We start from the raw sequence: 23,812 nt of genomic DNA, 5'->3' as shown, positions 1-23,812 counted from the left end.
TTAATTACTTAATAAGTCTAACAACCCAACCATCTGCTATTAATACACAACAGTAAATATTTTCCCGTCCGCATAATTATTTCGAGTGTTCAAGAGCTATTCAAAATGAAGATTACCTTAGTCATCAAATGGTAAAGAAATAATTTGAGAACTACTTTAGAAACCATATGGATTCTTCCCATTGGCTCGATTGTACCCGTAACCGTTCATGATCCATTAGTAAAATGAATAAAGGATGCGTATGGCTAATTCTGCTAGGTGTTCGAAATAAAAACCTAATTTACTAGTAAAGCGCTGCAATGGCCTTAACTTTGCTTGTTCTTGCAGAAGAACAAGAATCTGAATAATTTACGAAATAACGAAACGAAAGTGCTATCACAGATGTGAAAATACACATCCTTTGAACCAACCCAAAATACGTTTCGCAATCTCATAAAATATTTCTTGTTCAAATAACCTTCCCCTCCCAGATCATGCATTTCAACCTGTTCAAAAAATCATTTAACAAGAAATTATTGATTATAACGTGTAACAGAATTCTACTTTCATTCACCTTACACCGAAGAAGTGTTCAACTTTATTTATAGACACACCAAATATATACGAAAGTTTTCCGAGGCCCGGTTATCACATAAATTTTATTCCTGTTCCGGGAAAAAGTGTACAAGAAAAATATCTGAAACCGTTATGAATCAATTTGCTCAATATAAAAAGCTGGTGTGTCTATACAATACAAAAATTTTAAAACGAATAACCTTCGTTTCTGTTAAAGCAATAAAGGCAAAGATATTCAATAGCACAGTCTTAAGTCGGATGAAAATTCATTTTTATTTTTCCGATACGAGTTCCCTTCTCAAACGTGTGTACAATATTATACATAGACGTTTGTACATTACACACCATTTATAACAATAGGAAGAAGCAACATTTAGGAACATTCAAATATAAATGTAGGTGTATGTCTATACCGCGTATACACGAAAAGAAGGTAGAAAAAAGCCTTTTGACATATGTCATTTCGTGCAGAGAATTTTCTGGAGAAAACTAAGCTTTTGAAAAGTTCATTTTACCATTCGATTGGAAGAAGGAAGAAAATGTATTTCCAGCTCGAAACGTGTACCATCTATATACACATCTATGCGACGTCTTCATATTATTCCATCCATAGCATTCTAATCCACCTAACAACATAAAAAGTCTCTATGCCATATTTTATTCCTTTTACAGCCTCGCATCCGTACATTGGTATACATGACGGGGAGGCTTTTGTTTTATCATCGAAATAAATGTGAATGAATATCGGAATGAAGGAATGCGAATTCCAAGTGTTTAAAAAAACACACAGAAACATTTATTGGCAGATACGACGACGTGGTTTCAGGTAATTTTTTTGTTTGAAATATTTGATTAGAATGGAATTTCAATCTCGACGATTTTTCTGAATATTACGTGGCTTGTTCAGTTATTTGAAAAAGAAGTTAGCCTTTAACAAAGCTGCAAGCCTATAATCATTAAATCTGTTACATATTTTGTCAGACGGTCGCCTAGATGCAAAATCTATTACTCCATAGATTTAAACATAAATTTTGCTATAAAATGTAACACTATTTAGGGCTCATCGCTTATTTTCGCGGTCGTTGTCGGCAACAGATGCCTTTAGTAGTTTTTCGAATGAAGAGGTAATGTTGCGTTTATAGAACACGATTTTAGACATAATGCATACCATTTTTGCATTACTAATACATGTAAGAAGCAGATTAACTTTATTGTCAAAAAAGCAAACTTTTTTAAAGCTGCAATCGCAGTTCATTAAAAAATGCACATGCGTAGAGAGAATTCTCTCTGAGCGCATGCGCAATATCTAAACGGAGACCCAAAACGGTGAACTGCGATTGCACCTTAAGAGCGCTCACCCCTTGGCAATTTTCTAGCCTACATTTGTGCGCAAAAATATTCGTTTTTTGATGATTTCTCTGAACCAAAATCTTTTTTTGAAAAAGTAAAACCATTAAAGCATGCAAAAATGTGTTACTTTTTAGGGAAAAATTGGTTTGTGGTCGATAACTGAACCCATTTGGAGAAACCTTTGCAAATGTGTAAATTTATGTGTTTTGCAAAGGTTTCTCCAAATGGGTTCAGTTATCGACCACAAACCAATTTTTCCCTAAAAAGTAACACATTTTTGCATGCTTTAATGGTTTTACTTTTTCTAAAAAAAGATTTTGGTTCAGAGAAATCATCAAAAAACGAATATTTTTGCGCACAAATGTAGGCTAGAAAATTGCCAAGGGGTGAGCGCTCTTAACTCGTTTGCATTTTTAACTCTAACTTCAATTTTTTGCAAAAAACAAAGGTTATGTCGTCTGTGGATGAAATCGTCGTGGTTGTCAAAGTTGTCAAAGTTCGCGTTTACAGTTATTTGGAACAAACTATGAAGAATCGAAAAAGAATGTATAATCAATCTATAAGCTTCATTTGTGTTAAAATTTTAATATGGAGGCGTGGTTTCCATATATCTCTTCATTCGAAATAAAGTATAGTATAAAACGATGTGCTAAGGAAAGTCAACATCTCGGTATGTTATACATTATACATATTCTCGAAGAATACACTCGTTTCACTCGTTGGTAATTATAGTTTGTTTGAATTCTTTTCGGTATATGTATAACATAACTCATAAATGACTCTCCTTATCACATCGTGTTATAATGTACTATTATTTAATTCAAAATGCAAGGCCTATAGGTTTGTTCCAAATAACTGTAAACCCGAACTTTGACAATACGAACGCCGACGATTTCATCCACAGAGATGAACATAACCTGAATGTCAACCAATTTCTTTGAAATATTTTTGTTACAATTTTCGTCAACATGAAAATTGAGGTTAAGTTGCCTTCTGTGGTTGAAAGACATTTTGAAATGACCTTGGAACAAAAATATTCTATTACCATATCAGCCTCCAAATATTTTCTTTTTGGTCTTCATAAAAATAATGGGAGAGAAAGAATAAGTACGTAAAATTGGGTGAAACTTTTTCATAGCGTCGTCATACGCATTCTCTCTCAGACAACTTATCATTTTCTGGTCGTAAATAAGTTATTTCTGACATGTTTCAAGTTGAAAAGTATTGAGCAAAAGATGTTAAAATCGAAACCGATTTTATGCACGAATGAACTTTAAATTCGTCGAAAAATAACCTTGAAAATAAAACTTGTCTAAAGAAGCGACAATGTAAGTCTTCGGCGTTTTTTTTTACTTACTTATTACTTTCAGCTGTACCCTGGAATTCCGTGTGGGACTTTTCAAAAAGTCCACTCTACATCTGTATATTCCGGAATCTATACTTTTCATAGACTCTATTGTCAGTGTGGCAGGATTTGCAGCCGCCTGGAAATATGCACGTCCGCCCAATGTCTTATCATCCACCCAATGCGATCCCTTTTCCAAATTGGAATCACGAGCGTCAAAGCTGAAATTAAAATCAGGACGAAAAATATTAAATTGGAATAGCAAATTCCATGCGAATAAATTCGAATCCGATTAAATATTATTCGAATGATGTGACCAGAAATGATGAAAAAAAAGACGGAAAATGTAAGAAAAATATCGAAGACAAACTGTCAAGAAAATAACTAATTTCTCTCGTCTTGTTATACATCATTTTGATATATTATTCGCCCTGTGACAAGACATCAAACAAGATTCCTATCACACAAAAATAAAATGAAAATAAATATAAGGACAGAGAGAAAAGAAAAAAAATGTATAACTGGAACGGTTTGAGTTTCCTTTTCATGTAATAGTCTGTGTAATGTGACAAAAGGAAAGAATAAACGGCAAAATAAAGATTAAAAATAAGTTTACTGAAAGAATGATATTACTTCCAAACTTTACTCTGGCGTGCTTGACTACCCGATACGCTTTGCTCCTCTAGTCTACAATATTGCTGAAATTCTTTCGGATATAAATACACACAAACACAATACAAGAAAAATGATAAATCTGAAGATAAAACATTGTCAAAGTAAGCTAGAGCAACAACAATCCTGAACTATATATATAAATACCTTAGACGAAATGGAGAAAAAAAAGCGTCATATCCACCAAAGCTGTTTGCTTTCTTAATAGAAAATATCAAGTACGAAGAAAAAAAGAAGCGAAAAAGAGAATTAAACAAAGAGAAGGGGAAAAAATGTTTATATATAAAGCACGAAAATGAGATGAGATTAGGATAAAGCATGTGCTATAATAACATTGTGTTTTTTCCTTCATTTTCTTTCTGCACATTAAAAACGAAAATTTAGAGCTTAAAAGGATTGTAAAACTTTTCCGTGTAATAAACTTTTGTGCAGAAGAAGAATAACCAGATATCAACTTATGAACATACAAACACATGAAATGCACACGATGTTTGTATAGTATTCTACATGTAACACTACTTATACTTAAAAACATTAAATGACTTTATCGGATGCTGGTGACGCTGTATTTTTAAACTTAGTTAAACGTGCTTGCTCACCTGTATATGGGTGTTGAGTACATTTCTTTGTACCATATGACTAGAGTTATTTTATCTTCGGCAACGGGTGGTGTGACGTTACATGGCAGTCTTCCAATTGCGGATTGTACCGCTTCGGTCTGCATTATCGGCACTGTAATATAAAATTTTTGGAAATCATCAATTTTGTTTATCCAAACTATTGATCAATTTTAATCAGTAGCAGAGTATCAATTTACTTGTTATAAATATTCTTAAAGCTCTGTCGTTCATCATCATAGCTGTTAGATAACAAAAATGTACCGGGATGTTGAAATTGATACAATTAATTTGAAACTTTCAATTGTTCAATTCGACATTAAACTTTAAAAGCTTATTCTGTTACGCTCTCAATTACAATGTTTCGCGTTTTGGTTATACACCGGCGGCGATGGTTATTTGGTTATTTAGTAAAATATCAACACAATCAAAATATAGTGATCCGATACAATATCGATTTGAAGAAATTCCTTTGTATCACCGCGAATTGAAATACGACTCTTTTCAGGGCTCATTTTAATGTTGTAAAGTGACTTATTTCAGCACCCGTTTGATGTGATATTACAACACTCAAAGCAGTGTTGATATGGAATTTGTATGCATTCGTTTGAGAAAATGCAAAGCAATGTGATCGATCAAATTTGAAGAGTGATTGTTTACAATGAAAATTATGATTTTTTGTGCTCTTGTCTACTTCAATTCTCGGTTGGCACAAAGCATGATGTGTTACACGTATTGTAATGAGATTTTTTCAGCACACGACCCAATTTTCCTTGGAAAACTTGGGTCTAGTGCTGAAAAAATCAACATTACAATACTTGTAACATGTAACACAACATACTATTTCAATTTGTTGGGGAGACACTCTGTCTATATCTCGCAGAACTCCTTTAAACACAGAGGATTGAGCACATCTAAAAGCGCACCACTAGATTTTACGATGCTATCTGTTACCGACAACGATGTCGAAAATAAACTAGAGCTTTTGACCAATGTGCTGTTTTATAGCAAAAATGTTGTGAAGTTGATGAATTGTAGTAATAGATTTTGCATCACTTGAAAATGCATGGGTCAAAAGAATTAACAAATGGGAAACATTGTACTGGTCACATGCTTCCTTGACGCTTGTAAGGTAAATATTTAACGCTACGTCTGTAAATGGCTGCTAGAAATCTCACAATGATACATAAAATGATACATTTTGTACATGAAAAATGTCACTTTGCGAGTCATTGTGAAAAACGCTGGCGAGAGATACCTTTCCCACAAAAATAAAAATAAATATAACCACAGACATGGATCAAATTTAACGATTGTTAATTCTTTTGTTGTTTTTGAATAAAAATAATGGACGAAAGCGTAATAGTATGTTGTGTTACAAGTATTGTAATGTTGATTTTTTCAGCACTAGACCCAAGTTTTCCTTACGAGCGGAGCGAGTAAGGAAAATTGGGTCGTGTGCTGAAAAAATCTCATTACAATACGTGTAACACATCATGCTTTGTGCCAACCGAGAATTGAAATAGACAAATGCACAAAAATTCAGAATTTTCATTGTAAACAATCACTCTTCGAATTTGATCGATCACGTTGCTTTGCATTTTTTTAAAACGAATGCTGTAATAACTCATACGAATTTCATTTCAACACTGGTTTGAGTGTTGTAATAAGCCATGAAAACGGGTGTTGTAATTTTGGACATTTCAATCTAGTTATCGATATTGAAATCCGTCGTATTTCAATTCTCGGTGGCACAAAATTAAAAACACATCTTTCCGTATACAACACGGTGCAATGCATCTGTTTGCTTTGTAATATCAAAAATTACTTCCTTCCAATTCCTTTTTCTAAACTTCAATATTAATGAACGAAAATGGAGAAACGTGTTTGTTCTTTCTCCAGCAAAGTTATTAAAAGTCCAAGGCATCTCTCGTAAACTTACCAACTTTATGTTGATTTTATAATTTTGGGGAAAATACATCTTAGATTCAAGTTCCGAAAAACAAGAGAAGTGGGTCATTTGTTGTTGTTGTTGCTTGCTTAGGGGAAAAAAACTGTTTGGTATTTTGCATAACATGCATAAACAAATGCATACCGACAAAAGAATAGAGATATTAAGATAGCAAGACTTTGGAAGCAGTTGCTATCTGCTTTATATCTTCTTAGTCAGATGTAGCGATGTACTCTCCTCCTAAAGGGGGAGCGAAAGTGCGATCAAGATCGTTATATACCAACCTGGAATTGTGAAAACACAATGTCCACTATTAGTATTGATGATAACTGTTTTACAAGCTACGACGACAATCATTTTTTCTATATAATTTCGTTGAATCATCCTTTGAAACATTGCATCACTTCAAAGCATAGTTTCAATAGAATATTTATCTGGTAGAGCGGAAAATAATGAGCCAATTAGATTCAGTGTACTTTTGCATATTGAGAGCTTTCTGTTGTTAACGACTGAATTCCACCACCCAAAGTTGATGAAAAGTCGAATTATAATTCTTACATTGTACGTTTTACGTAACTAAAATGGGAATCATCACTATTAATTTGTTAGTCTATCGAAAATCTACTTTCTGCCTTGTTTGATCATACCAACATTAAAGTTCCTCAATACTCCACAAGTATGAAAAAAGTAGGTTATTCGCTCTATAAACGCGATGATGAATCTACCTACATTGATTCTAAAGTGACGCATAGAGTGTCTTTTCAGTCGTAACTTCAATTCACTTGATGTTTTCTGATACAAAGTTTTGCTTATTTTGCATCTCAGTTTTATACGAGCTAAGCTCGTACAATCTACAAATGATCAACAAAACCAACTCTCTGACAGAAGTTTATTTCTACCGACTGTAACCTAGCGTTAAAACCGTAAATCCATAATGACCTTTAAATGAATTAATCTACTAAAGTTGTTTATGACTGTAGCGCTTTGAAAATGCAAAGTTGAAACGCCCGCCGAATAGGTACTGGTGGAATTTTAAGTCATATTATTTGCGGTGTTTCGTAATTCTACTTTGTATGGAAATTATGATAAATTGAGGTACGTAGCGTTCAACCCAACCGAAACGCGAAGAATGGTTCGCGGCCGAAAAAAACAGGCAATGGCATGATTAAGTACAAGTTGTGAATAGAAATTCGTATAAAAAGTGTTGTAGCCAGTACCCACAAAACCGTCCAATTTTACAGAAGGACCTTATATAACACCATGCTGACTAAACAATATTAATCGTTCATTTTTCGACTAATCAACGATTTCGCAATTTGCGCAGTAACATGCACATAAAATACGAAATTTAAGTTTTGCTTCACTTGAAATTCTAACTTTCATATTGTAAAGACTAAAAACTATATATGAGTTATATTGGAACATTATTCATACAATCATTTAAAGCGAACCAATTACGTTCATATACGTACGTATTTTATCTATGGCTGAGAATATGTATGCACGGTTCAAATTTAAATAGAACTTTTCAAGAGTAGTTTTATCTTATCAGCATCGTACCATCACAAAATATTATGGTTAAAATGGTAATTTCCAACTTTAATATTATAAACTCGTATGTGCTTTCTTCACTCACTTTATACATATGAAATATATGCGCTGGGGTATATGCTTCATATTGCTGCACTCGATATAATACGTAATTAGAATGCTCAATAATGGTAGACTGGTTTTGAAAATGTTCTTTGTGAAAGAATTGGCAATAACCGATGCAATAACTAACTCAAATGAACAGTTAACCGATTCGACGAATGCATTTATAAATTTTGTGTTGGTAATTCGGAGGGATCCTGATGAGTGAAATGCATCAGAGGTGAACAAAGAACACAGCAAGGTGTTACTGACTGCAAATGAGTGTTCGAATGAATGAATCATAAAGATGATACCACTCAAAATACAACTCTTTCAACTATTTAATCATCTGCTATCAACAACAACGACAATAATCAGCGATGGACTGTATGTATTGATCTTTGGATTATGACAACACTGGGGTGTTTTGCAATAGTATATTGTTAACTCGGATGGAAAATCGGCCATTACAGAATACGAAAAGTTGCAAAGAGAGCCGAAGGTGAGACTTGTATTCGTAACGAGGTTTGGCCAATTTTCCATTTGAGGCAACACTAAATTTTGTCATAGCGGCGTTCGATCGTTGAAACCTTTAACATTTTTATTTTTATTTAAGAAATTCATCAAACAATTTTACCCCTTGTCAACAAAAAACTTGTAAAAATATAAAGGTTTTTTTAGTGAGATCGAGGAAAACAATTACATTTTTGTCGCCTTCGCCGGCGAAACGATGGGAACTTGGTGCACAGAGGTCTTGTCGCTAGCAAACAAAATCGGCTCGAAATTAGTCGAAAACAGTGGAAACCGTCGTGCAAGAGAATATTTCTTCCAAAGAATATCTATGGCGATACAACGTGCGAACCCTACCTGTGTAATGGGCTCCATACCATCGTCGACTAGGTTGGACGAAATTTACTACTTGTAGTAGAGGTGAGTAAGCATACCTAATTTTTATGCCCGCCCTGCCCAAAGCCCAATAATTTAAAAAAAGCATGCCCACGGCGCAGCCCATGCCCAAGAATCTTAAAAAGCATGCCCACTACCCTTGCCCAAGGCCCACATAGGAAATTTTCGCTAAAAATGTGAAAATTGTCAATCTGAGGCGAAACTGATGTTGACAGCACAGTTGGAAACACGATTTTATGTGCGATAGCTGTTTTAAAATTCCTTGAATCAATACTACATCGTACGGAAAGTCTAGACTGCGCTTAAGACTTAAGTTTGTGGGATCACACATTTTTGAAAAGTGCCCATGCTGCGCCCTATGCCCACGAAATTGAAAAGTGCCCATGCCCATGTCCCGTGGGCATGCCCATGTCCCGTGGGCATGCCCATGGGCGTGGGCAGCCCACTTTTATGGGCAGCCCACTCACCTCTAACTTGTAGTCGTGTCGTTTTGATACCTGTATCCTCAAATCATGTAAACCGAATAATTCAAATAAAAATAAAAAAAAGGTTTTTTTTAGCAACAAGGATTTCTAAAGAACTAGTGGCAAACTTCCAGCAAGCACATACTGCCCAATTATGTTCCGAAGAGTATCAAAATTTTTTTGTTTGAGATATAGGCGGGATCAACGATGGTAAGACAAGCAATTGCTTTTGAGAAACACTAAGTCTCGATCCCCATACAGGTACAGAACATACTCAAATACACTTTTCGCAACAAGTGACGAAAAGTATTACTGTCCGTTGCCTTTATTGCGAAAAATGTTGTATACAACTCGATGATAAATGCTTTTTTAGGCACACGATATGAATTGTCACTCGAGGCCGCATATTGTGTCTAAAAAATGATTTATCACTCGGTTGTATAAATAACAAAATGTTGTGTGGGCTGCATTTAAGCTCAGACGCTAACAATTCCTTCATGTAACTCTCACTTTCCAAACAATCCCTCGATATCTTCAAATGATTTGCCGATTTTGAATTTGAATTTCTGATCTTCACACCTCGATTATTCCATAAGCAATGTCTTGTTTTTTTTTTGATTCTCTGAATTATTCAGCACAACATCACGACACGATGATATTAATATTCAATGTTGTGAAAGAGATAAACGCCAAACCCATGAACAATGTAAGGCTAATGTAAGGCTTTCAATGACTAACATATTCTACTAAATGTTAAACATCACCAACTACCTCATTTCCGATTCAAATACCAGCTTCTGGATCAACAATAGTTATAACTACATTATCACAACCGACAAACAGATAAATGTACATCGAAACCTTGGAAAATATTCGTTGTATTGCGAATTTATGTTTATAAGATAGCCATGCTGAAGGCAATACGGCAGTATTTTGTTTATTTTCGAATTTTGATGATAAAGTACAATTTCCATCTGAATGACTTGGATGTAAAATTCTGAATCTAAAGACCTGTTACATTAAATAACAGAGAGTGTGTTTCCAGCAAACAGGTTATTTATTAGACTCGCACGGTATGCATTAGGAGTAAGACTATTTTCATATGTGTAATATAGTATCAAAAAGTAACATGTTGAAGCATGAGCATATCCGTTTAACTGTTGTCAACCTGTGATAAATTAAAACGATTTTGGGTAGTTCTTTGGACTTGTTGGTTTTGAAGATTTTAGAATTGCCAAACATTACATATCACCAGCACAGCTATCCAAACTACTACTTCTTTGGATATAAAGTATTTTCAACAGATTGAACGCAATCTTTTACTTCATTAGCTTAAGAGTTATATCGCCAAAACATCGAACAAAATCAGACATTTTTGGACATGGAGTCTCGGATATTATTGAGTTATAGCTCATTCGATTCGTTGAACTGATGCGAGTAAATTTTATTTTGTTTTGTCGACGATCGAGGTCATGAAGTAAGGGCTTGCCAAAAGAGCCCCAAAATCATTTTCTTGCGATTAGTCGAATGCACTTCTTATACACTGGACAAATGATTCCGAGTTCCCATTCTTCTGGCATTTCTTCACGTTCCCAAATTTTCACAATCAGCTCATGCAACCGTGCACACAGCGCATCACCTCCATATTTAAAAAGTCCTCCGGGTAGATTGTCTGATCCAGGGGCCTTGTCATTCTTGAGCTTGAGAACAGAAGCCCTAACTTCCTCCAGTGTAGGTTCCGTCACAGCTTGTGCGCTCGATTGTGAATCCGATTCCGCTACTTCTTCCGTTGTTACTGTTTGACTCTGGCGTAGCAGACTCTTGAAAAATTCTGTCCATCTTTCCATGTACTGTCTCTCCTCTGCTAGTACTACACCATTTGAATCCTCGCACAGTTGGGGCTGTTCTGTTGATTGTATCCGTTTTTAACTTTTTGGTATAGTTTTCGAGTGTCCCCAGTTTCTGCTAAATTTTATATTTTAACGAAAAACTTCCTTTCATTTTCTGCTTTTTTCATTCGGAGAAGTTTTCACTCATCTTTACGTTTGGTTCGATATTCTAATGTGGCTGACCGTGTTGCTCCAGTTTGCAGAGTCCTCAACCTTGCATCGTTCTTCGCTTGTGTTGCAAGCTTACATTCGTCGTCATATCAATCATTTCGAATACCTCCAGTTTTCCACCCAATGGTCTCTGTTGCAACACTCTATTTCTTGCTTAATCCTGCTCCATGTATCATGCCGGTTCTGCTTCCATGTATCGAATGAGCAAAAACTCAATAATATCCGTGACCCCTTGTCCCAAAGTTGTTCGAAGATTTCGCGATATCACTCTTAACCATACATTCCGCTATAAAAGACAAAGACGACATTAATCAAAGTTCATTGCTTCACCTTGTCGACATTGTCATTTGAAGATAGATAGAGCATGAAAATCTGTGGAACAAATCCGTTTCCGCCTGTTAAAAAATTTTGATAGTGGAGGTCGTTCGGAGGCTTTTAGGTTCCAATTTTTTAAAGCTTACCTTTAACCGATGAATGAAAACAATCGTTAAAGTTAAAGTCAAAGTTGTTAAAGTCAAATAATTGTGACTCCCTGAGCTTCATCCAGTATTTCCTTATTTTCTAGAGATCATGCACGCCAACTTGTTCTAACGTTAAACTCGATCCTAAATTAACTGTAAATTAAATACGAAGCAGCACAAAACTATTTTTTTGTTTTCCATTTCCAGGAAAATTAAGTAACAATGAATAATGCATACCTAATAAACTTCATCTGTCCCGTTTTTTTTTCATTTGATTAAAATTCACCATTACAATGTTATATTATACATCATTTGATTTACATTAACTTCGTTGTTATAATTAAGAAACTCCGTCTCATAGTCCCGTAATGGAATGAAGATTGAGAGAAAAATAAAACTTTCATTTCGGAATAGCAGCAACAATGAAAAGCTCTGTTTAAACATCGTTTTCTTCTTAACTTATTTAATTAAGAAAAGTTGCAGAAAAAAAGGTGAACGAAGTTATTGAATTAGCAACATTTTGTCATAAATTATTCTGGTGGCCATTTTTAATGTTAACAAATTAGAAAAATCGAATCAAAATTGTCGACATTTTCAAGTATATTCCATATGAATGATTTGCCGCTGGTCAATAAATTTGAATTTTATTGCCTTCAGGTCGATTTATTCAATCAATGATGCATTTCGAATGCTTCATTTATACACAATTGCCGAATTTTAAAGCAAATAACTCAAAAGTTTTATGTTATGCACTCGAAACGGAAGTTGGAAAATGGGAGCTAGGTGGAATATTGGTTACAAGGGTGTGGAGTAGCTGAAGAATGTTATTCAACAGAGGGTCTGAGAAATATCCTTTTCTGCAGCGCCCTCAGAAATTGTTTAAAAAAAATAATTGCTGAATTGCAGGATTAAAAAAATGTAAATCCGAATCATGCTTCGTTTATCGGAATACTTCTCAATGCAGTCGAACTTATAGGAACTAGGCTGCTTCCTTCTATTCTAAAAACGGTAGTTCAGAAGCATCCTCGGGTGTCCGGTCAAAAAAGATCTGATCATTACAATGTGGAAACAGGATGAACACGCATCCGGATTACGATAATTTTAAACTTGACACCAGACTCCTCCTCTGAGCAATCTGAGCTAGATGTCAACAGCGGTCTGATGTTAAGTTAAAAATTAGATGCGTTTTCTGAATCTAATTTGCATAAAAGGCTTACAAGTGCTAAAAGTTTCCTATGTGCAGAATGCGCAGAATGGTGTACAAACAAAAACACTTTGTATTGTAAACAATTCAAAGACAACCTACACACATGCATTTCTAGGTTAACGTCATCTATGCGCGCACATAACACGCATGAATGAAGTAAACACATTGTTAAGAATGTGTTTTGATTGTTTTTCATACAAGAAGTGTTAGTAGATCCAGCTGGTGCTCATTCTGCATATAGGAAACTTTTAACAATTGTAGTGAAAATTTGTAACTTTTTTTTATAAGAAATAAAGCGCTTATAAAATATAAAATATTTCATTTATATTTTCGGACGTATCGAATGTAGCCATCACACTCGCAGCATTGTTTCTTCGAATTGCTAAGCTTATCCGTTGTTTAATATACGTCTTTGATTTTCTTTCTCCCGTTGCATGTGACTTTTTTTAGACATTTTTTTGAAATACTAAAATCGACCCTAATCCTGTTAAGTGACTTAGTATTGAGATCTGATGAATATGCGCCTGCACGCAAATTTTAACACGAAGCTGAAGGCGTGATCACGGTTGGTTTGAAACGAGATTAAATAGGGAATGCCGACCACCAATATTTTTTTTTTTCATATTATTAATCAGTGATGGACAAGAACATCACACAGGAAAAAATCAGACCGGACGCCTGGGTCGTTTCTGAGAACCAGCAGCTGTGTCGTCCACGGCCGGCAGAGTAACGGTTGATTCTGACTTATATTGGGATCGGTAGCGGGACTAATTCTAAGACTTTTTATTTTAAAAAATTCACCTTGGAACATCTGGTTGGGCAGCTGTAGCCACAAATAGTCGAAAAATCACGATTTTCAATCGACGATATCTTCGAAAGGAAGCAACAGTGGAAGTTTCAGATCGTTGATATAGATAGAGGGTTACAAGCTCTATTCACTACTGATTTTTTAGATGTTGTCTCTAATGGCCAATTTTTTTACCATCTTTTTTTTGCTACCATCGGCGAACTTTGAACACTGCTGGAACGCTTCCAACGTACTTTTTTTAATCAAAATATGTACAGTTGCTTAGCCCTAAGCTTAAGCTTTGTAACGGTACCAAACATGATGCTCATTGGTTGCGACGCGTACCGTTTTTGTTAAATTTTTTGTAGCGAGGTCGCTCTACGACGAAACTTCGTGTCCTTCGTTCTTGAATGATTTTTTCGTGTTAATAGCCAACAGGTGAGTGTCGTAGAAGTCAAATATGACTGATTTTGGTGTAGGTGTCACAGGGCGGGAATTCTGGTTTCTTCTAAAATTCAATAATTCTCTAGGTTTTTGGCTGTTAAATCTTTTTGAGTGATGAATTTAGCAACCGTTTTAAATACAATAGCTTCAACAATAACTGAATTTCAGAAGAAACCAGAATTCCCGCATAAGCCCAATAGTGACACCTACACCAAAATCAGTTATATTTGACTTCTTTGGGACTCACCTGTTGTCTATTAACACGAAAAAATCATTCAAGAAGTAGCTTGTTGCTTAAAACCACACTTGTGAGTTCGGCTCGTATCACAAAATTGATTCCTCATGTAATGAACTACCTCCGCAACATCCAATGTAACCTACTATTACTATATAGTGCGGGCGTACTTCGTGCGGGACATTCTGTATTGCTTTGAGTTTGAGCAATTTTAAGGGAAGATAGTTTAGAGATTTGACTTAAAGATCCACCTCTGCAGAGTAATTTCAATATTTAAGACTTTTCGAAAAATATTGACATTGAGTACACTACTCGTACGGGTTTAGACTACACTTAACTGCAAAGAGCATCTGTCCATTGTGGAATGTAAGATAATAATAATCGCTGGCAACCGAAACAGAGCAGAAAATGAATTCTAAAGATAAGCCAAATTTTTTGCGGAATTCATCGAAAGTATTGATCGCGTAAGAAAAAAACGTTTTGTGTCTACGATTCTTTCAACAAACCAAAAACTTTATTTCGTGCCATGAATAATATGTAGATCATTTTGGATAGGGACGTCCATACAAACTTTCATAAACGTTTTCGTAATATGTTCTAGTGTGCACGTAATCTTCATTCGTTGGACTGGACCGCGAACTGCCAGGATAGGCTGACGCTTCCGAATCTGTAGATCCAGATACAACACTACTAGACGATGCCTGAGGAGTAAGCGATGATGCTGATGATGATGACGATTGCGGTAGGTCTATTGTCTTTCTTATGAAATCAGTGCCGGATTCGTTAAGTGCATACACTTCTAAAGTTCCAACATAATTCATTGTCATCGCCAATATTGGTCGTACTAAGTCTTGTAATGACTGAACCAATTTATTTTTAAAGCCGAAATATTTTATTGATGCGTTCGTTTTCACTTTGTATGTAATTGCCCGCGCAGCATCTTCGAAAAATATGACATAACTACTAGTTGCTCCGGCCATTATTTTTACAATTTCTTCGATCTTCGTTCGATCGAAGGAATTTGGAACGTTTTGATGGATCTGTTCACGAATAATGTTGGCTTTTCTTTGATAGATACTCATACTATAAAATTTGGAATATAATTTAGAAACTGAGAAATTTAAGCGTACCGAAGGTATGGAACCGAAGACTTTATTTTAATAAAATGAATTTTCTCAATCATCGCCTGCTACGGTTTCAATTTTGTTTGGTGTTTACTAATTCCTGACAATAAAATGAAATCAATTTGGTCTAAGTTTTGATGCTGCTTTGATGCAAATAAGATAAAACCTTTAATGCAACCAAGATTGACAATGAACGAAAACTCTTAATTTAGCAGCTGTTGAGTCTATTCGAACTTTGAAAGCTTCATGACTTGTAAGATAGCTTCGTCGGTCAGCTATAGACAGAGAAATAATAACGGGTGGCGTTGCAATGACACCACATGTAGCGCCATTATTTTTATCATAAAATTCAAATCACCAAATAATGTTGTGCGCTAGGTTATGATACTGGCCGCTCATAGTCCACAAATGTACTGATCAGTCAAAAACACTCAAAGAGTAAAAGTGACGCAAGTCCCTGGGCATACTTTCAAAACAACTGATATCGCTGTAGGTGACGCATTCTGCACTTGTACGCAAAAATTGTAACAGCAAAACTTTGACCAAAAAAATTCTAGAAAAAAATACGACCTTTTTCTGTTTGTCCATTGTTTCAGGACGTATTTTTTCCCTATTTTAACAGTACTTAACAGCTGGTATATTATCGCACACGACGTCTTGCCAACCTCGGCTTCGCCTCGGATTGGCAATCTGACATCTAGTGCGATAATATACATCCATACGATTCTTGTTACATAAATAACTATTATGTGTCAATGCAAAGATAAACCCAAACTCCCTCTCAGACCTGATGCATTATGTTAATCTTACCACACAGAGAGAGACATATAAAAACCATTAGGGTCTCCATTGGTTACGTGTGTATAGACATCGATTGCTTCGAAACTCTTCCAAACATTTCTACATTTTCCTAGTACAGATTTAACAAAGTGTAGTCTCATGTATAAAGAAGAGAAATCTTTAAATGAAAGTTAGCCACAGAAAAGCGTATGACACTGGTGTTTCCCGAGCAACATAAATTTCGCTTTACACAAAAGAAGCCCTAACTCATTTCACGAAAATTCTCAAAAACATAGACCGATACGCACATTAAAATCAGGAAACTTTCCCACCGTACAAATGAATTTATTAGGCCGACAATTTTAATTGTTTTTCCGTCTTGTTCCAATAATAAAGCAAAATGAAATATTAAAGCTGCGGTTTGGCTGGTTAATAAATTGGAATCCACAATCAAATATAAATTAAATCTTTGCCGTTGTGTGTATGTATGGAGTCACCGTTTTTGGGAACAATTTACTCACAATCGTAAATTAAAATTACTTTGACAAAATTAGTCGACCAGTAAGCTGTGACCTATTTTACACCATTTTATTAAGACTTATTCGTAACGTTTTCTACCTCCGTCCTTACATATAAATTTAATTCCGTAAGTATTTGATGTAGTTTCTCGTTTTACGGACGAGCACAGAAAGCGTAAGTATAGCCAAAAACCCACTATCAAAATGTACAATTTACCCATTCGTGCAATTCACTTATTATATGTTGGTACACTTTACACATACAAGTTATATGCAGTATTCATATAATTTACACTGTTGTTAGACCATTTAATTCAACAATTATTCATTGTCGCTTAAGAGCCATGCACAAACCGAACTGCATTTATAGAATTGTATAGTAGATTTTAAATTGCATACACATCTCTAACATTGAATTGTATGGAAAGGATCTACATAAAATGTACTGGCATCTGAATAAAATAACACACATGAAAAGATTGACGCTAGGACTATACGCTGGGAAAATTATATTTTCCTTTTTCACTCAAGCGAAACATTTGGCCTGATTTCAGGCATTAAATTTTTTTTCAATGTTCATGATTGTTGGTTTTTTTTCTCCTCTTTCTCTCTCCTTTTAGGATTGTAGGATTACTTTTTTGTTAACTCGCAGAATTATATAGAGTTTCATTGGGATGTGGAAATTTTCCACTTTCCGCTGAATCAGCGTTGCAATGAAAAATCAATAAAAATGACTGATACAGTTGTATGATGAAAATTTATGACATTTCTATGGCAGTTTTTTTTACGCAATCGAGCGGGATAAAGTATGTTTAAATGAACAATATCGATAGAGGTTTCGATATTAACCAGCGTTTTCAGATTGAGTCGGTTTATATTGTCGTTTAAACTAAGGTAAAATTAAATGATTGTAGTTTATTAACGCACAGAACGAACATTGAATTAAATCGATGTTGAGCCACATTGGTTCAAAGTCCAAACGGACACAAACCATCAACTTTATTGACTATGTTGTCGCATCTTAAATGATAAAGAAATCGTATTTAAACATAGTTTGTATGACTTTCAGGTTCTGAGAAACAGGAGAGGGATTACGGCGTCAGTTCTCTTTTCTCTATTCAATCAAAACTCTATTGATATAGAACGATTCACTCTTTCACTGAAAGATGTCGCTGCCATCTTCACAAAACCATTGTCAACAGAAAAATAATTAATTTTTTACTCGACGGATTTCAGTCAAATAAAATGCCATCGTATAGCACATAATCTTAGGACTCCGGAACAGCAAAGTTTAGAATAGAGAAAAGAGACCTGACACTATAATCATCCCTCTCCAGTAATGAGTTCAACTAGTACGTTTAGTAAATGAAATTCCATTCAATTGAATTCCATAAAATCTACTACTTGTTATTTAAATTATTTTTTTACATTCTCATTGCTTATTGTTGTCGCTAACAGATCAGTTATAATTTCAATCTATTTCAGTCTGCTTGGAACACGGTGCCCGATTGTACATTTCATATTTCATATTATTACACTTATTTTCTGAAAGGCTAAATTTTTGTAATCAGGGATAAGGATAAGTAAATAGATTTCAATCTATATGATTTGGATTATAATAAAAAATTGATTTACTCGGGTGAATGTGTCTCTCGCCCAAGAGTAACACAATTACCCTCGTATCCATTTTTCCACAATTTCTGCCATATAAATACTATTACAAATAAAAAAGGAATTATAAATTGGCCTACAACAAATAATCAGACATTTCACAGACGACAAATGTATCACCGAATCTGCTACTTCTTTTCATAAAAATGATTTTCAGAAGACTACTGCAAAATCTTTCACTTCACTTCTGGTAAAACATTTATTTGTTATTTTACTTATCACTTATCGTCACTTATTTTAGTCGTCACTGTCAATAAAAATGTTAAGCTAAAGGTTAAGTCCGGTTTTCCCTTTCTAACTATCACCAGTCAACTAAATAAAACAATTAAAGATCCAGCAACGACCTGAAAGAGATCATCAACAATAAAAGTGAACGAAAATACAAGAAAAATAAACTAAATTTCTGATAAATCGTCTTGTATTACACTTTATCGCCAGATAGACGATAGCCGAAGCGCTTATAAGCGCATACCCAACAATAGAAACTTTTATATTCTTTTGTATAAGAACAGCAGCTAAGCCATAAAATCTTTATCTGACAGTTGTTGTATGTCTGTGAAAATGGTAAAAGTAAAATGAAAACTGAAAAATAGAAATAAAACTTTTCTGCATCCCCAATATACACGAAGAAAAATGCAATATCCTTAAGCTAAATATCATACATCGCATTCAACACAAATGTGATACAGAAGGAGGATTTTCCGTGTACACAGAGTGTTAAAGCTTTTTCTAATATGAATTTCAACAGCTGCACACATTTTCATCTGTTTCGCTCGTGCTTTTTTATTTCTCTCCAGCTCTATTTTTAAGAGCAATTTTATTAAATTATTGGAAAAAACTTCACATGTTCGAAGTCAATTTATTTCTAACAAAGATTGATGGCAATCGTGGCAGCGTTGTATTATGACATGCTGTATTCCTGTATTGTTACAGCTAAGAATATGTGAAAATAAAAATTTTATTAGAATTTCCCTCATGTGAAAAGTATAGTTCCTCTGTCATATTTCATTTTCTTTCATTTTTTTTTTTGAAAAATTGCCGAAATTGCATTTTTTTTTCATCATCGATTTTCATATAAACCATGTACGAAGTAGAATATCACAAATTGAATAGACTCAATCGAATAGCAAAAAAAAAAAAAAAAAAAAATGAGCAAAAAAATACATAAAAGCTCTGCAGCTGCTATTAAGGGTTGTCTAGTGAAACGATTCAAACCATTCAATGTGTGTGTATACACATTCAGAGTCGAGTACTATTCCTAGGTTAATAGAATTCGATTACTGGAACTCACTGTCGAAAAGGACAAATAAATGTCCATTACGATAGATAGTATACGAAATGGAATCCAAAGAACAAACAATATTGTATTTTCTCGATATTATTTCCCATAAATAGATTTCCGTAATAAGTTCGTCCATTTGTATATAAAAGAGCAGCCGAGCCACAATTGGAATCAGTTCGCTGGTGCTATAAGTGTATAGTGTATAGTATGCATAAAAAGGATCAAATTATGCATATTTTATTAAAAGTTTTGACTTCGGGGATGTTAGTACAACAGCATTACAACTGCTTCAACAAAAGGCATGTGTCTCTCTTATACTTAAATGATATTTCCAATGAAGAAAATTTTACCCAGACAATGTGTTACCGAAAATTTCATGCAGGCTTTGCAAACAATTTATCAATGTAATTCGAATGAATCGTCGTAACCACTTACGAAGAATAGCAAACTAACCAGGTTAATTATGCCTTGTTTGATTGTATTGCGAATTAGGATCCTGGGTATGAGAAAATTAAGACAACCATTTTATTTCAAAGCATTCTGTTGCTCTGAAAGATCGTCGGAAATATACGTGAAAAGTTGTTTTTCTAGTGTGCTGCACTCTGTTGGTTGTTTAAATTCTCTAGTGCAAATACCTAAGTTGTTTGAAGGTACATTTCAGAAACAGCCAGTCATATGTTGTGGACTAGAAAAATAGCTCTTATACGTATTGTTATTGCATAAGTAAAACTAATGAAGTGAAGGATCAAACACTAAGCGATGCAAAACAAAGGAAATAATAGATTTTCTACATATCGGTAATGTATTCGATTTTACGTCCTTCAATCATTCTCATGTTGCAAGCACTACTTTCGACGCCATCGGCAACATATCCATTAAAACCCACTCCGGATAAAATTAAAAAGTCTCGTTTTCGGGGGTTTATTGACCTCGGCTTCGTCTTCTACTTTTCATCTCTAGTCTCGTCCCTAGTTATGTAGTAGGTATTTTCCTAACACATGCTAAAAGGCTCGCCTTCGGCTCGTGTTGGAAACTTCTCATTCACTATATTTCAACAATAGGTAGGAATAAGATTGTTCATAAATTTTTTTACAACCCTAGAGACAATTATCCACGTAAAACATGGTCTGTTCTCCCATGAAAAATTGATTTTATGAATTTCTTGAAATTTTCTAACAAAATCAATTTCCCGAAAAAGGGCCCTCTGATTTAAAACATTTGTTTTTTTCATTCATTTGATTTCCCGTACCTAGTCCTGTAATCGACCTGTTGTGCATTCTCACAAGTCAGTGAACCATCGAATTATAATACGCTTATCATGCCTCTCATAACTCAGCGAATTCACAAATAGACCGTTGAATGTCCCATACGTTGTGAATTACGAAGAAATGGATGGTACATGAGAACCATAGTCCTTGATTAGTTGCCTTGTGCATTTCCCATGAATTTTGTGTGTTCCAGGATAATTTGTATTGTGAATTATTGACAATGTATCAATTGGAGTGATGGTTGTGGATGACTTTCGTAGTAGTATAAGCTATAGATGGCACTGCCTTACAGTGACACTAATAATAGAGGGAAATATTTTCTCAAATAGTTGTCAATGATTTATTCATTTCCTAAGTGATTTAATTATGGTTCGACGAGACAGAATAATTCATTCCGATGCTGTGTGCCGAAATATAACGACATTCTCGGATCTCAAATTAAATCTATCGACTGAGCCGAGGACATAAATAAGGATAAAAACTGAGAAAGAAAATTCCTCAAACTAAAATTTATATATTACAAACGAATGGACAATCGGATTACTATGAGATATACAACCGAAATACACCCACTAAGAACTAAAATGTTAAGTTATTAGAGGGGGGACATTTATATAGACAGAAAGAAATACACAAACTAAATGATAATCTCATAAGCATCGTTCCGTTAGACATTGGTCCAATAAATCTTTTTTAATATGTGTACCAAACGGGCGGTTTGCTTTTTATACAATTTTTTTTCCTCGTTCAACTGTTCCTTATATGTACTTATGCGAGTTTTCTTTTTCGGATGGCGAAAAGTTTCGATAAAGAAAAACACACCACAAAAGCCATATCAAAATCCATACACGAGAAGTTGACCTTATTCAGTATGTTCTGGTTTGATGACGTGGAAGAGAAAAATTTGTTCCGAAGAATCACTGAGTTTGTGTATTGAAAGAAGAAGCAAAAAAAAGAAGAAAAACCTTTCATCTCTGTGATTCTTTTTGTGGTATCGATTGGAAAGAAGAGCACCCAACGATTAGAGGTTTCATTGAATTGAATATTTGAAGTTAAGTTGTTGGGTCGAACACTACACTTTTATTTATTTTGCTTTTTTTTGTGCTAGGGAAAATTGGCTGCAAAAGTAAAATGTGAAACTTATACGGATTAGCACAATCAATAGTTTTGACTGTGTACGCGGGTCGATTTTTCTAAGTTCCTGTTTCTTTAACATTACATGAAAAAAACCAACTAAAATTTCAGATTCAGATGAACATTAAAACGTTATCTAAATTAAGACAAACGACGCAAATTTCGGAAAAACATTTTTTTCCCAAAAATGTTCAAAATTATCGTAACATAAAAGTAAAAAGTTCCCAAAAAGGGTATGCATAAACATCACCGACACTGTGTGGTGCAAAAATTATTCGAAATGTTTGCTTTAAGCCTCACTTTTTCTCATTTGTTTTTAAATATAAAACATTTTTTTTGCGAAATATTTGAATATGCGACGCCCAACGTCGACCCACATTGAACCGCATCGCACATAAACACACATATTGGGTGTGAAACGAAGCTTACTCAAACATAAATCAATTGTCATATAATATGTGTGTTTGGTGTGTGAGTGTGCTTTCTATATCTTTTGCTCCGCTTCCTATGCATATGCTGCAATTATATTAGTGCCATTCATGGGCATATAAATCAGAATAATAAACGACCGATTTTCGACAGAGTCGGGCAAATTGAGATATTGATTTTAACAGCCTCAATTGCAAACTTTCTCCTTGATTAGAAGAACAGCGATCATGGACCTAATAAGTGATTCCTGCAAAGCAATATACACACACCGCATCAGCTTTTCTGCATTTCAATACTTAATTGTGATGCTGTCCCATTGATATTACGTCCGTCGGTCGGTGTTTTGATTCTCACACAATCCACATCCGTTATTGTTTCCTCGACCTACATCTCAGCCGATCGTATAGCACACAAATGAAGGAAACAAGAAGTGAAATATATATTTTGCGGCATGAGAACTTGTTAGGAACATTCTCTTTATTTTGCTTGACTATATAACACTTATACACACCTCTTAGTCGCTATTATAGATATACGGTTTTGTTTAAAACTTTCTCCAAAGTGGTAATTAATCATTTTCATTTCCCATGTTCTGGAACGCATACATTATGAGGGTAACTTTCCATTATGTTGAAAACTGATGTTAACAAATTGTGTGATGATTTATTTATGTTCTCTTAATGGAGTTTAGCAAGGTAATCGTTGCTGATGTCGAAAACTCTTGGCGGTTTTGTTATATAATTAAACATTAATTTCGTCCATACTCTGCATGTTTGGAATATGTGTACGTTAAAACGATTTCAATTTCGAAAATTGATTTTTACATTCAATGTCTTAACAGGTCATAGTGCGTGCCGAATTTACGACTGAAGATTGCAAAGAGCTGGGAAAACTATGCTTGATGTGTTCATATTGCAAAT

The 23,812-nt window shown here is 34.6% G+C and overlaps 1 protein-coding gene across 1 annotated transcript in view; it reads right to left on the bottom strand.

Annotated features, from left to right (window-relative positions):
- Positions 1-23,812, bottom strand: part of LOC119071990 (neural cell adhesion molecule 2) — a 100,087-nt gene that overhangs the window by 50,882 nt on the left and 25,393 nt on the right. The window contains exons 2-3 of the mRNA XM_037177112.1: positions 4,522-4,654; positions 3,263-3,471 (exon numbers count right to left, since the gene is read on the bottom strand). Coding sequence (XP_037033007.1) covers positions 3,263-3,471; positions 4,522-4,654 — 342 coding nt within the window. The remainder of the gene's footprint in view (positions 1-3,262; positions 3,472-4,521; positions 4,655-23,812) is intronic.

This window comes from Bradysia coprophila, assembly GCF_014529535.1.
Source record: "Bradysia coprophila strain Holo2 chromosome IV unlocalized genomic scaffold, BU_Bcop_v1 contig_5, whole genome shotgun sequence".
Taxonomy (NCBI): Eukaryota; Metazoa; Arthropoda; class Insecta; order Diptera; family Sciaridae; genus Bradysia; species Bradysia coprophila.
Note: the sequence above shows the minus strand (reverse complement) of the source record. Positions and strands in the feature narration are given on the sequence as shown.